Source organism: Dicentrarchus labrax, unplaced genomic scaffold (assembly GCF_905237075.1).
Source record: "Dicentrarchus labrax unplaced genomic scaffold, dlabrax2021, whole genome shotgun sequence".
In the NCBI taxonomy this organism is placed as follows: domain Eukaryota; kingdom Metazoa; phylum Chordata; class Actinopteri; family Moronidae; genus Dicentrarchus; species Dicentrarchus labrax.
In genome coordinates, this window is record NW_026136720.1 from 34,614,139 (window position 1) to 34,628,199 (window position 14,061).

A 14,061-nucleotide genomic window follows, 5' to 3' on the forward strand; every position below is an offset into this window, starting at 1 on the left:
TTTCTTCAGGAAATGCAAATATTTTTGTTTATACAGCCCAAAATCACAAATCACAGTTTGCCTCTGGAGGCTTTACAGTGGAGTCTGGTGGCTTTGAACCAAGTGATTCAACGGTTGTTTCTGGTTAAAGAAAAGGTATGTCTTTGTGGAGAACCTTTCCATACTGTTGGCAAAAACAAACACTTTTAGTGGACGTACTTTGACGGTTGCATTTTAAGAATAACATTGCAGCCATTGCAGCGACCTACTTCAACAATTAAACATTTTTGTAGGCTGACCAAATAATGCTCAGTATAGCCGATAGCGATCAGTTAAAAAATGTCTTGATGACTAATTTCTCTGTGCAACCAAACAGATCAGTTGTCAGAAAGAAAACGACAGATTCAGGATAGTGATTATCATCTTTATTGAAAAGAGTCTCGGACCCGCTGATTCATATTTTATGAAATCTGTTGAAAGACCTCAACTGGATGACGACTCTTACTCAGCAGGCTCGCCCTAAAAAATAGGGAATAATGCAAATTAGCAAAACAAAATTATAATGTAAAATGTAGAATGTGATGTAGAAAGTAAGTTTCTTTTTTCATGTGGAAACTCAAAAATAAACCGGTTATATTGTTATATATATTGACGTTATATTGATTGACACTGTCAACAGTGAAAGAGCACAGCATCAAATCATTCTTCTGACTTCTAATGCTAACGCGATTGCTCTTGTGATCACACAATCAACAAAAGATACCTTTCCAGCCTCCCGGCTCTTGGCTCTCAGCTTGTTGACCTGCGACTCGGCAATGTCGGCGCGCTCCTGAGCTTCTTCCAGCTCATTCTGCACCTTCCTCAGCCTGGACATGTGGGTGTTGGCCTGCTCCTCCTGTGAAGTGTTGGGCGTAGTTACAGGACAGTTAATAGCGATGTTTTTATGAAATCAACTGTAGATCCTGTGTGACGTTATGTATTTAGCTTACAGCCTCCTCAGCCTGTCTCTTGTAAGCCTTGACTTTGAGCTGCAGCTTGTCCACCAGATCCTGAAGTCTGTTGACATTCTTCTTGTCCTCCTCAGTCTGTACACATACAGAATTATAGTAAGTGATGAAGGGGTATTGTTTGGGGTATTGTTTTTCTCAGTAGGAATTACCTGGTACGTCAGCTCCTTCACTTTTCTTTCATATTTGCGGACTCCTTTAACGGCGTCGGCTCCACGTCTTTGCTCAGCTTCGACTTCAGTTTCCAGCTCACGCACCTGAAATGTATTGATAAAGTTATATATCGTTATTATGCACAAAAATATTAGCAAGCTCTGATTAAAGTCGAATTTATTCCACATAGTGAGAGTGTAATGTGTAGAGTCCTACTACCCAGAACTGAGTAAGCATTTTAGCACCTTCACTTCCTTCACCAATGGAAAGATCTCATTGGCTTTTTGTGGAAGGAACCAGGGCAATGTCATCCCCGCAGCACTTTATTGTGAGTTTCTGTATACAAAGCTTACCCTTGACTCCAGTTTCTGGAGCTGCTTCTTGCCGCCCTTCATGGCAAGGTTCTCAGCCTCATCCAGACGGTGCTGCAGGTCCTTGACGGTGACCTCCAGGTTCTTCTTCATCCTCTCCAGATGAGCGCTGGTGTCCTGCTCCTTCTTCAGCTCCTCCGCCATCATGGCAGCCTGGAAACGATAAATTGCGTCTAATTCAAGTTTGTTCTGAAAAAATGTATTGAACACATACAAGTTAGACCACATTGAGGTAAACTCACATCAGTGATAGCCTTTTTGGCTTTCTCCTCAGCATTTCTTGCTTCCTGAACAGCATCATCCACTTCACCCTGAACCTGGACAAGATCAGCATCCAGCTTCTTCTTGGTGTTTAGAAGACTGGTGTTCTGAATGATGGTATTTAAAAGAACAGATATTAAAAAAAGCATTTAGATAATTCAGAGAACTTATTTTCTTGTATGTAACAGACGGCACACCTGAGAGTGAAGCAGTCCGACGCGCTCGCTGGCATCAACCAGCTCCTGCTCAGCCACTTTGCGTCCTCTCTCCGTCTGCTCCAGAGCCACCCTCAGCTCATCAATCTCAGACACCATCAGACCATTTCTGCGCTCCACCATGGCAACCTGCTCCTTCATCTCCTCCTGTCCTCTGAGGGCCTCATCAAGGTGCAGCTGAGCATCCTGACAACAAAAGAAGAAAAAGCAATGAACCGTCTGTACTCCTTGTTTTAATGCTTTTTAAGTAAATGATAATATAAACCTTACCTTGAGCTGTCCCTGGACGTTCCTCAGTTGTTTCTGGGCCTCAGCAGCCTGCCTGTTCGCATGGCTCAGCTGGACCTCCATCTCATTCAGGTCTCCCTCCATCTTCTTCTTGACTCTCAGGGCGTCATTCCTGCTCCTGATCTCTGAGTCAAGAGTGCTCTGCATAGAGTCAATCACCCTCTGGCTGTTCCTCTTGATCTGCTCCATCTCCTCGTCCTTCTCTGCCAACTTCCTGTCAACCTCCCCCTTGATCTGGTTGAGCTCGAGCTGAACGCGGAGAATCTTGGCCTCCTCGTGCTCCAGTGTACCCTTGGTGGGATCAAATTATAATTCAATTCAATTTTATTTGTATAGCGCCAATTCATAACAGAAGTTATCTCAGGACACTTTTCAAATAGAGCAGGTATAAAAGTTAATAACTCCAGATTTCCTCTGAACATATTATCACATTTGATTTTATAGAAGCTGAAAATACTAACAGACCGTTTTTTCAGTTTTTAAAAAAAAAATTTCCCTCAACGAAACTTCTAAAGTCATCGTTAAAAAATATGACTAAAAATATGCATGCCTATTGTCATTATACAAGTTAGATTAGCCCAACTCAGGAAATTGCTGGGTGGTTTTTATGACTCCTGACGTTGCTGTATACCTCAGCTTCCTCCAGCGCTGTCTGAATTTCAGATTTCTCAGTCTCCACAGTCTTCTTGGCTTTCTCCAGCTCATGAATACTCTTTCCAGTCTCACCAATCTGTTCAGTCAGGTCTGAGATCTCCTCTACAGGAAACACAAAGCAAAACAAATAACACCGTTAAGTGTATACAGTCAATATTGTTTTATCTATATATAAAGTATAAAAGTTCACATACGCTGGAGGTTCTTGTTCTCTCTCTTCATGGTCTCCAGTTGATCCAGAACCTCCTCGTAAGAGTTCTTCATCTTGAACAACTCAGTGCTGAGAGAGCGAGCCTCCTTCTGAGCTCCTTCCAGCTCTGCCTGGCTCTCCTCGTACTTCTGCTTCCATTCTGCCAAGACCTAGAATTATATAGATGAGTAAGAAATTACAACCTTGCAGGCCGTCCCGGTAGCTCACCTGCTAGAGTAAACTCCCCATGTATCAAGGCTGAGTCCTTACCAGTGCCCGAAATGGATGGTATTCATGCATCCATACCTCCTGGATGAATGAATACCATCCATTTAATATACAATAAAAGTTGTGAAATAATTCCCTAAAAATAACTACTCTGATGTCACCAAACCCCCTAGCAGGTTCAGTTTTTGGACCTTGGTATTTCTAAAAATCCTGCGTACAGCAATGTTGAAGTGAGTGCCTGCCTTTTTACAAACAGTTACCTTATCGAAGTTCCTCTGCTTCTTGTCAAGGTTGGCAGCCAGAGAATTAGCTCTCTCCACATCAATCATGAGGTCCTCCACCTCACCCTGCAGCCTCTGCTTGGTCTTCTCCAAAGAGGCGCATTTGGAGTTCACAGCCTCAATGGATTCCTCAGCCTCCTGAAGGCGCTGGGCAAGCTTCTTCCTGTAGTGAGCAAGCAAGGTTGTATTTTTACTTACAGGTGTATTAAAATCAAATAAATAAAATGTTTATTTAATAGGAGGAAGGGTTACAAACTTTGCCTCCTCCAGCTCCTCAGTGCGCTGGATGGCATCAGTCTCATATTTGGCTCTCCATTGAGACACCTCACTGTTGGCTTTGGACATTCCTCGCTGCAGCTCAGCCTTCGCCTCCTGCTCCTCCTCAAACTGCTCTCTGAGCAGATCGCAGTCATGGCGGGCGGACTGAACAGCATGGGCCAGGGCATTCTTGGCCTGTTGAGAATGTCAAGAGACCCTATTAATTGAAAATAGGGACTTGAGGTACCATAAAACCTTCTTCCACAAGATGTTTATTTTCATACCTTAACTTCCTCCTCAACATGCCTCTTAAGCTCTTCAATCTGCTGAGTGAAGGCCTGCTTGCCCCTGGTCAACTGGGAAACAAGAGCCTCCTTCTCCTCCATCTGGCGGGAATACTCACCTGAATAACAATGCATAAATTACTTTGTGAAAGCGATGAACCCACCGACAGAGTGCTTTTCTTTACAGGTGTACAGGTGCACTCACCATTCTCCGTCTGCAGTCTGGCCTTCTGTGCATTAATGTCATTCAGCTGGCGGACATTCTCATCATTTTTGGATTTGAGTTCACTCAACTGGTCCTCAAGAGTTCTGCACATTTTCTCCAAGTTGCCCTATCAGAAATGAATGTGCTATATTTACTGTATATTAAGTAATACAAACACTTTTCAAGATTTGTTTGGTACAATTCTTGGATCCTAACCATCTAAAGAGAATTTATATGGCAGAATCTTTAAACTTGAGGGTAGAAAGCTAAAACTTAAACCGCTCACCTTTGATTTAGCAACAGCCTCCATGTTGCTGGAGAGGTCGTCAATCTCCATCTTGTACTCGCTCTTCTCCTTCTCCAGCTTCTGTTTGACACGCTGGAGGTTGTCGATCTGCTCTCCCAGCTCCGCCACACTGTCGGCCTGCTTCTTGCGGAGAGCTGCTGCGGTTGCTTCGTGCTGCAGGGTCGACTCTTCAAGATCACGGCGCAGCTTCTGGAACTCAGCTTCACGCTTCTTGTTCATCTCGATCTGAGCAGCCGTTGCTCCACCGGCTTCCTCGAGCCTCTCACTGATTTCCTCAAGCTCCCTGGAGAGGTCAGCCCTCTGCTTTTCAACCTTAGCACGAGCGGCCCTCTCAGCCTCAATCTCCTCTTCCAGCTCCTCAATACGAGCCTAGATTTGATGATTAGAAGTTGTATTAATTGGAATATAATGTTTTTTCTTTAACTGGAAGGTATTGAATACTGTATGTGTGTTGAATATGTCACCTGGAGCTCCTTGATCTTCTTCTGAAGCTGAGCACCAAGAGACTGTTCATCCTCAATCTTGCTGAGGAGCTGGCTGATCTCAAAGTCTTTCCTTGATGGGGATATCAAGAAAGTGTTCAGTGTCACTGTTTGAACTGTTGTAAGAGTATTAATAATATAATAACATAAAACAAACAAAATCTTACTTCTTGATTTTTTCCTCAGATTGCTGTTTGTCATTCTCTAGATCCATTATGGATTCCTGGGCCAGTTTCAGATCTCCCTCAAGCTTCCTCTTTGCCCTCTCAAGGTCCATGCGGAGCTTCTTCTCTTGCTCCAGTGATCCCTCAAGCTATTACATGACAGTTAATGATAGCTAGTTTTAGGAATTTAAAAGACAGAGCATCAAAAGAAAAGAATCCATGTCAGTTGTCTCAAATGGGTGCAACAAATCCTCTCTGCTTCTGTTTGATCTGCCCCTTTAAGCCTGAGCCAACTAAACAGGGACCTGAAGCCATTATCTGTATCACTCCCTTCAAAATAAGTTGAATCCAAACTAACATGTTGAAATACCAAAGTCACACAAACAAGATAACCGATTGAGGCAGCTATTTCTCGCCTTGAAAATGGAGCCAAAACCAAAATCGTTGTTTTCTTACATCGTCCACTTGCTGTTCCAGCTTTGTCTTGGCCTTGGTCAGAGTGTTGACTTTATCTTCCTCTGCCTGGAGATCATCAAGTGTTTGCTGGTGAGCCTCTTGGAGGGCTTTCTTCTCCTTGGTTAACTTGGCAATAGACTCATCTTGAGACGCCATCTCCTCTGTCAGGTTTTTCACCTGAAAAAGACAACAGTACAGTAGTTTTTATATAACTCAATATCTATACATATTTTAAACATTGATAGAATCATCAAATTATTTTGTATCAGTGTATGTTTGAAGTTATATGAACCTTGTTTTCTGTGGCATGTTTCTCCTTCTCGACTTTAGCCAAGGTGAGCTCCAAGTCGTCAATGTCTTTCTTCAGCTCAGAGCATTCATCCTCCAACTTCCTCTTCTTAGCCGTCAGCTCAGCGTTGATTTCCTCTTCATCCTCCAGTCTCTCAGTTGTCTCTTTGAGTTTGGCCTCGAGCTGGATCTTGCTCTTAATGAGTCCTTCACATCTTTCCTCAGCATCACCGAGATTCTCAGCTTCCTATTGTCCATTTTGAACATACAATAAGTTAGTTTATTTGTTAAATATTTCAATATTCATTCACATAGAAGACAGTGAAGGTATTCTTATCTCACCTAGATATCTGAAAATGTGAGCAGCAGGGTTACATTAGTGAATTCTCCTACTTACTGCAGCCACTTGGAGTTGTAGGTCATTCTTCTCCTGCAGCAGGGAAACCATCTTCTCCTCCAGTTCCTTCTTCTTGGCCAGGGCAGCAGCCAGGTCTGTTTGCATCTTGCCATAGTTCTCTTTCATCTGAACCAGCTCCTTCTCAGTCTCAGCGCTCTTCAGGAGAGGCTTGATCTTGAAGTACAGATTCATCCATGGCCAGTTCTTCACATTCATGAATGAACGGATATTGTACTGGATTGAATAGATTGCTTCTCTGTAAGATAAATGTACACAAAATGTCACTTTCACTGTAATGGTTTCTTTAGAACTGGGGAGGATTATGATATAATATCTGGAAACTATTCAAATGGACAGAAAAGTACAGTACTTCTATATAAGAGGCAGAACTAATTTGACGTTAGTGCAACCGACAAGCCTACCTCCTCTCCATCATCTTAACAAACTCCTTCCTCATAACATATCCTCTGCAGAGAGCTTGAGTCATGGTCACCAGCTCAGCCAGTTTCTCATCTCTCATCTCCTCCAGGGTACCCAGCAGACCAGCTTTGAAGAACACCTATGTTGTCAAGTGAAGGAAATTTGTATTCAACATGCATGGATACCACTAAATTTGTTAATATTGTCAATAAGAATGAACCTTTGTGTGTCCAAACTTGTACTGAGTGTGGTCCACATCAATGGAGCCCAGCAGCTTCTCTGAAGCTTTCTTGTTGTCGATGAACTGTCCCTCAGGGATGACACTGGCATTCAATACTTTGTATCTGCAAGGAAAATGATAGATAAGATTGATTTCACTCCCCAACTTTCACAGTGTGTATATATTAGTTGACAGAGCATCCGAGTCTAAAATGTGACGCCAAGTTCCTTAAACCTGCATTCTTTCTAATGGCCAGCAGTGGACGAGTCTTTTGGCTACAAAAAGAAGTCCAATTGTATTCAACCTTATCAACCCACTTCTCACTTGATTTATCAACTGAAAATTACCTTTGCTTAAAGTCACCGTAGAGGATTCTGCTGGGGAAGCCCTTTCTGCAGATTCTGATGCCTTCCAGTACACCATTGCACCTCAGCTGGTGGATGACCAGGAAGTTCTCCATAAGACCTGGACATTGCATGCGCGTAGAGGGCAAAATGTTTGCTCTGTTACGATGTTACACAAAGTGCTTAAAGGTACAAACTATTATGAACTTCTTACCAGGTGTCTTTGATTCATTAGGAATCAGGCAGCGTACAAAATGAGGATGAGTGCTCCTCAAATTGGTCATCAGCTTGCCCAAGTTCTCCTGTGAATGAGCATGACAAAATTATTAACTTGGTTTCGTAATGAGTTTTTTAATTGTTATTCAAATGCTATGCAAGTGCAATACTTACTCTGAAAAGAGCAGACACAGTCTGGAAGGAACCGCCCTTCTTCTTTCCGCCCTTTTTGCCACCACCACCAGCAGCCTCTGTTTTGCAAAATAATTGAATTTCATTAATAGGTGAATAAATAACATAAATGTGTTTAAGCATTATTCTTTGTGAAAAATGTATATTGTAATTTGGAGATGGTCTGGAAGGAACCAACCTTCTTCTTTCCACCACCTTTCTAACCACCTCTGTTTTTGCAAAGAAGTTGTAACAATGCTTCTGAATCATTGCCTTTGTTTCTTCTCTGGTTTATCTCCACATGAAAACTCCATGTTTTATCTTATAAACAGATTACCAGTTTGTGCTGACAAGGCCCTTACCCTCCGCTCCAGCATGGGCCACATACAGCATCGCCAGCAGTTTGTTTGAAGCCTTCTGGTAGAGCTGAACAACTGAGTCATTCAGGGGGTCCTTATTCTTGTCCAGCCAGCCAGTGATATTGTAGTCCACAGTACCAGCATAGTGAACCAGGGAGAAATGAGCTTCAGCCTTGCCCTTTCCTGGCTTTGGCTTCTCAAAGGCCTTGGTCTTGCCAAGATGCTGATCATGCAGCTTGTTCTTGAAAGAAGTATCAGAGGCCTTGGGGAACATGCACTCCTCTTCAAGGATGGAGAAGATGCCCATTGGCTGAGAAGAATTTACATTTCAAAATTAATTTGAGGAAGCAAACATTTGCACATGAATCAAGAATTCACATCTACCAGAGTGGTTGCTTACCTTCTCAATAAGCTCAATGCAGGCAGCCAAGTCCATACCGAAGTCAATGAACTCCCATTCGATGCCTTCTTTCTTGTACTCCTCTTGCTCCAGAACAAACATGTGGTGGTTGAAGAACTGTTGCAGTTTCTCATTGGTGAAGTTGATGCAGAGTTGCTCCAAGCTATTGAACTACAGTATACAGGTAGACGATCAGTCCATTGAGCATGTAGGGTTTATATATAATCACTACTTATGTGCTTCTATTTAACTTACATCAAAAATCTCAAATCCAGCGATATCCAACACTCCAATGAAGAACTGCCTTGGCTGCTTTGTGTCCAGCATCTCGTTGATACGGATGACCATCCACAAGAACATTTTCTCATAGATGGACTTGCACAGAGCACTGACAGCATTGTTGACCTAGAAATAATTTTAAAAAAAGTATATATAACAGTATAGTGTGGGAATTTGTCATAATATTTTTGTATCAAAAAGTCCCAATTTTTAACCTTTTAAAACCCACCTGCCTGCTGGTGACTAGGGTTAGGGATCTACAAGCGTGGTTGGGTTAGGGTTGGGGTGGGTCTTAAGAGGGTTAAGGTTAGGGCAAGTTTTTTTTCCATTACCTGTGGAACAGTCTGACCTTTGGTCACCATCTCATTTCCGACCTTAACTCTTGGGTAGCACAGAGCTTTCAGCATATCAGCTGAGTTCAGGCCCAGGAGGTAGGCGATTTTATCAGCCTCTGATGGAAGGAAAAGACAATGAGTACACATTAGAGGCTTCACAGAACAGTCGACCCTGTGCATCGCTGTAGACTTATCGTTCATCTGTAGTTTTAACACGGTGCTGTAACAAATAGAGATGTTCCGACACCAGGTTTACCAATACGGAGTACCAATCCGATACATGTGTGTGAAATAGATGATTATTATCATTTATTAAGTTTATACTAGTAAGTCTGTATGATTGCTATCATTGTCAGAATCAGAGCTGGGCATGTCATGACTTCGCTATCCTGGGGTAAAAAATGGTGAACGGGACACTGCTGGGGTCAGGGTCCTTGATTGATCGCATTTTAGGCAGTATTGGAGGAATTTCAGATACTGGTATCGGTATCATAACAACTCCAGTAATAAAGCAGTGGCACTGCATCTACAGCCGATATGCAGCGGGGGGCGCTGTAACTTATCATAGTTCATTAAAGTAGCCTATTCAACGGTGGACACAACTCAGGTTGTTATTGAACAGATCTGTTTGAACAATCATTTCTGTGTTATGCCATGTTAAATAAACAGAATTGAAGGTATTTAGAGAAGGAAAGTACTTGTGACTTGAGTAGTAGGAATGTAACAATAAATATGTGACGATTCAAATTTGGTCAAATTAATTGTGAGGGCGCTATCTACTTTTGACTTTGCTTCTTTGACATCCTACTTCACTCGCTTCACACATGAAATTTCACTTTAACAAAGAAAAGAAAATATGCCCAGTTTATTCGCTACCTCAGAAATAAAAAACATATTCTATAATTTGATTAAAAAAAATATATTTGGGAAATTTTCTTCTGTAATAAAAGTGTTGCTGGTGGTATTTCACACACCAGATAACTTCAATGATGAGTATGATTGTACCAGTTACCCTCAGTGCCGTCAGGTTCAGCCTGCTCCTCACGCTGCTTCTGCTTGAATTTCATGTTGCCGTGATGCATCACAGCTCCGGTCAGCTTGTAGATACCCAATTTCTCCTCGGCAGTGAAGCCCAAGATGTCAATAGCAGTCTGCAATATAAATGAAAAAAGTTATCGGTGTGTAACACATTTTACGCTGTACATAAACTGATCTGTTTACTGCCTTACGTCTGTGGCAATGAACTCCTCCACATCATTAATGCTTTTGACTGTGATTTCACCCTGACTGATCATGTGGTAGTCATAGGGGTTGGTGGTGATCAGGAGAGCCTCTGCAGGAGCACAGTAGAAATACACAGTGTTGTTTGGTGTATTCTCTGGTTTTGTTTAAACTTCAGACTCGTGTAGTAACATACCCAGGAGCTCAGGCTTGTGTCCTGTCATCAGCTGATAGAAGATATGGTAGCTCCTCTCAGCGGACAACTGGAAGGTCACACGGGACTTCTCCAGCAGATCTAAGATTAACAAGTCGAGGTCAGATTACTGCATATTGCATAAATGACATCATACAGTGGCAACAGATGTCTTGTACTCACATGTTTCAATATCAGCGGAGGCCAGCTTGCCACTGGTGCCGAAGTGAATCCTGATGAATTTACCCTAAACATGTTGGATTTAAGTTAGCAGGATTCTTCATAAGCAGCTCAAAAAGAGTTTAAATGTTTATTTTTTGGCCCTTTCGACACTTACGAAACGGGAGGAATTGTCATTCCTCACAGTCTTAGCATTACCATAAGCCTCCAGCAGAGGGTTGGCTGCAATGATTTGATCTTCCAGCGAACCCTAGAGAAAGACATTGTTGTCTATTGTGAAGAATCCATAAACAGACAATTCAACCTGGTCTTGTTTGATTAAAGCTATTTTTACCTGGATTTTGCCAGCTTGTTGCTCGGTTTTCTTGCTGCCTCCAGCCACTGCAATTGTTGCAAAGTACTGGATGACACGCTTGGTGTTGACAGTCTTTCCTGCACCGGATTCTCCACTGAGGGAAGAGAGAGATATATCTGGAGTCACATATATCAGTATCATATAAAGTTATTCAGTTATTTGTACATTACTCACGTGATGAGGATAGACTGGTTCTCACGATCTGAAAGGAAAAAATATGTCCATAAAATACCAAATACAGTCACATTTCAGGTCATATCTGCCGTGTCTTGCTTTGAAATATCTTACCGGTGAGCATGAACTGATAAGCATTATCAGAGATGGAGAAGATGTGGGGTGGAGCCTCAACTCTCTTCTTGCCTCTGTATGCTACAACAACCTCAGCATCATACACGGGAAGCCACTTGTAAGGGTTTACGACGACACAGAAGAGACCAGAGTAAGTCTGGAAAGAGAAGAAAGGTTTAAACTTCTGCAAACCCAAGAGCTGCAACTTGTCCAACACTGGACCTTTAACCTGAGACTGTTTGATGAGCAGTAAAAAACTTCTTGCAGTATGTCTAAGTGAATTACTCACGTAGATCATCCATGAAGCAAAACGCTCTTTGAGGTTGTACAACACGCAGGGCTCGTTGAGGTGGGTCATCATGGCCATGTCCTCAATCTTGTCAAACTTTGGAGGATTCATGGGATGGATGTCTTCCTCTTTGACTGTGATCGTCTGAAAGAAAAACAGTCCAGTTTTAATTGGGCAGAATTTAAAAAACATATGTAATGTGATGGACGTGGTCCTGTTTGACCCACCTTTCCTGAGAGAGTTTCCACGGTGGCTTTGCCGCCCTCTCTTTTGGTGAGTTTACCCTTCAGGTACATTTCATCAGGATCCACCACAAAGAAGGCAGTTTTGGCATCAAAAGGAGTATTCTGAGCCTCAATCCTCTCCTTCTCGGGCTTGCGGAGGTATATGGACGCAGGCCCATACTGCGCCATCTCTGCGTCTGTGCTCATGGTGGCACTTTAGTGGGGGCTGAAAAGACCAGACGCAGTTTGAATTACTCTAATATTTCATTGTTATATAATTTAAAGGTCCAGTGTGTAACATTGAGGAGGCTCTATTGGCAAAAATGGAATATAATATTCATAAGTATGTTTGCATTAGTGTTTAATCACCACGGCGTCAGCCCAGAACAGACCACCCGAGCACTGGCTGCTGATAGGGGCGAGATCTTCGACTACAGCGCTAGATACCCCTAAATCCTACACACTGGACTTTAAGCACTGATTGTTGTGTTTGTGTGTGGATATCGTCTCGTATGTGATGTCTTACTTCACTTTATCCCAACTGAGTGGCACAGATGTAATGTTGTCGGAGGTTGCTGTTAAAGAAACATTGAGATGATCATTGGAGAGGACACAACGTGTAAACCGCTGTCCATCCGCAGTCACACTGCAGGAACTCATGACTTATTACAACACTGAGGTTAAAAACTCTACTCGATCTGTCTTTTGATGTTAAGGCAAAAACAGAAAATAGTCCTAAGCACACAATAGGAGTTATTTGTAATAACTTTCATTATTATTGAGGTTTAGGACCGGTTTATTTTATTATTTATAAATCTGGTTGTAGATGTTTTTATTTTTTAGAGCTTTGGTACTTCAGATACTATTAAATGACTCATTATTTGAAGTTTTATTAAAGTTTGTTTTATTATTTCAGATCTAAACTTTAAAGACCTGAAAAATAAAAAGATACATTTCCCATTATATCCCCCGATACTATTTGTCTGTTCAGTCTGTTTGATTGTTAAAAGTTATACAAATAGATAATACAGACAGTTATTGAGTTCACTGTTTGAGTTCATTGTGCAGTTTATCAGCCGTTCTCTGTTCTTATTGTTAGTTTTGAATATAATGTGAAATATCAATAACATAATATCAACTAAATGAACCATTAAGAGTCATTACAAAGTGCACACAGAAACAGAGTTAAAGGCATTTTGAAATGAGAGAGAGCACTAACCTGGGATGATGTTGTCAGTTGTCAGAGGAGTCTGAGGCTCCTGCTTTTATAGAGACTAGAAGTTGCTCGCTCAGCAGCAGCAGCCTCTCGATTAGGTCAAGCATCCCCGACATCGAGACACCCGTCTTGTAACATTGTATTTAATGACATCACATCGCTCGACTATGAACGGAGGAATAAAACTCTGGAACTGGAAATGTTAAATTAATTGAGCAGGATCAGAATTTTTGTAGATTTGAGTAAAAATACAAATAAAAAGGAAGCAAATATACTTATTTTGTATGTTATACACTCTGTATGATATACATGCATTTTACTTATGCTTACATTCTTATTTTTAAGTCGCTTCTGTTTCCTGTTTTCTCACATTTACACCTATATTTCCATATTTTCAGACGGTATAAACCACATTGAGTTCAAATAAATCTGCCACATAAATCAACATCAATCACATCTGTGTATAAAAAGCTTTACATATAACTCTCTGTTTTTCCCATTTTCATTATGTCTTATATTTTTCTTATATATTCATATTTAATGTGTGTTTCCTTGTTGTGTATCTGGAGCTGCTGCAGTGAGTGAATGTCCAGTGGGAGATGACTTTATCTTTATTAGTTTATCTAATCGTTCATCTAATCTTATAAATCAAATTGCCATTGCCATTTCTAAATGCATCTATTCATGGCGTGTTCCTCGACTTCCCTAATGTCCTTAGCAAGATGAACTCAAATGTCACTGGTATCCAGTGTCAGGGCTTCTCCACATTTCAGATCTCGCCCTGACATGCAGTAAATATCAAGAATATCATCAGTATCACCATCAATAAAATACCACTTAACAAATCCCTCACACTCCACTTATATATTTTATAGAGTGTGTC

At 41.6% G+C, this 14,061-nt stretch overlaps 2 protein-coding genes across 3 annotated transcripts in view; one reads left to right on the top strand and one right to left on the bottom strand.

Moving 5' to 3' along the window:
* The window catches only part of strn (striatin, calmodulin binding protein), a 55,026-nt gene that overhangs the window by 23,549 nt on the left and 17,416 nt on the right, over positions 1-14,061 (top strand). The gene's annotated exons all lie outside the window — the stretch shown is intronic.
* LOC127352666 (myosin heavy chain, fast skeletal muscle-like) lies at positions 390-12,557 on the bottom strand. Its single transcript, XM_051381228.1, has 40 exons — positions 12,489-12,557; positions 11,966-12,188; positions 11,739-11,882; positions 11,450-11,606; positions 11,336-11,363; positions 11,141-11,255; positions 10,964-11,056; positions 10,810-10,873; positions 10,630-10,728; positions 10,442-10,545; positions 10,225-10,363; positions 9,210-9,328; positions 8,854-9,003; positions 8,599-8,769; positions 8,202-8,508; positions 7,843-7,919; positions 7,667-7,754; positions 7,456-7,573; positions 7,109-7,232; positions 6,891-7,027; positions 6,469-6,724; positions 6,076-6,318; positions 5,784-5,960; positions 5,331-5,476; positions 5,146-5,236; positions 4,661-5,050; positions 4,375-4,501; positions 4,170-4,288; positions 3,884-4,080; positions 3,607-3,790; positions 3,123-3,288; positions 2,906-3,030; positions 2,257-2,565; positions 1,969-2,172; positions 1,753-1,878; positions 1,493-1,663; positions 1,139-1,243; positions 969-1,064; positions 743-874; positions 390-498 (listed from the first exon to the last, which is right to left on the bottom strand). Exons 2-40 carry the CDS (start codon positions 12,167-12,169, stop codon positions 481-483), a joined length of 5,820 nt encoding a protein of 1,939 aa, XP_051237188.1. The 5' UTR covers positions 12,170-12,188; positions 12,489-12,557; the 3' UTR covers positions 390-480.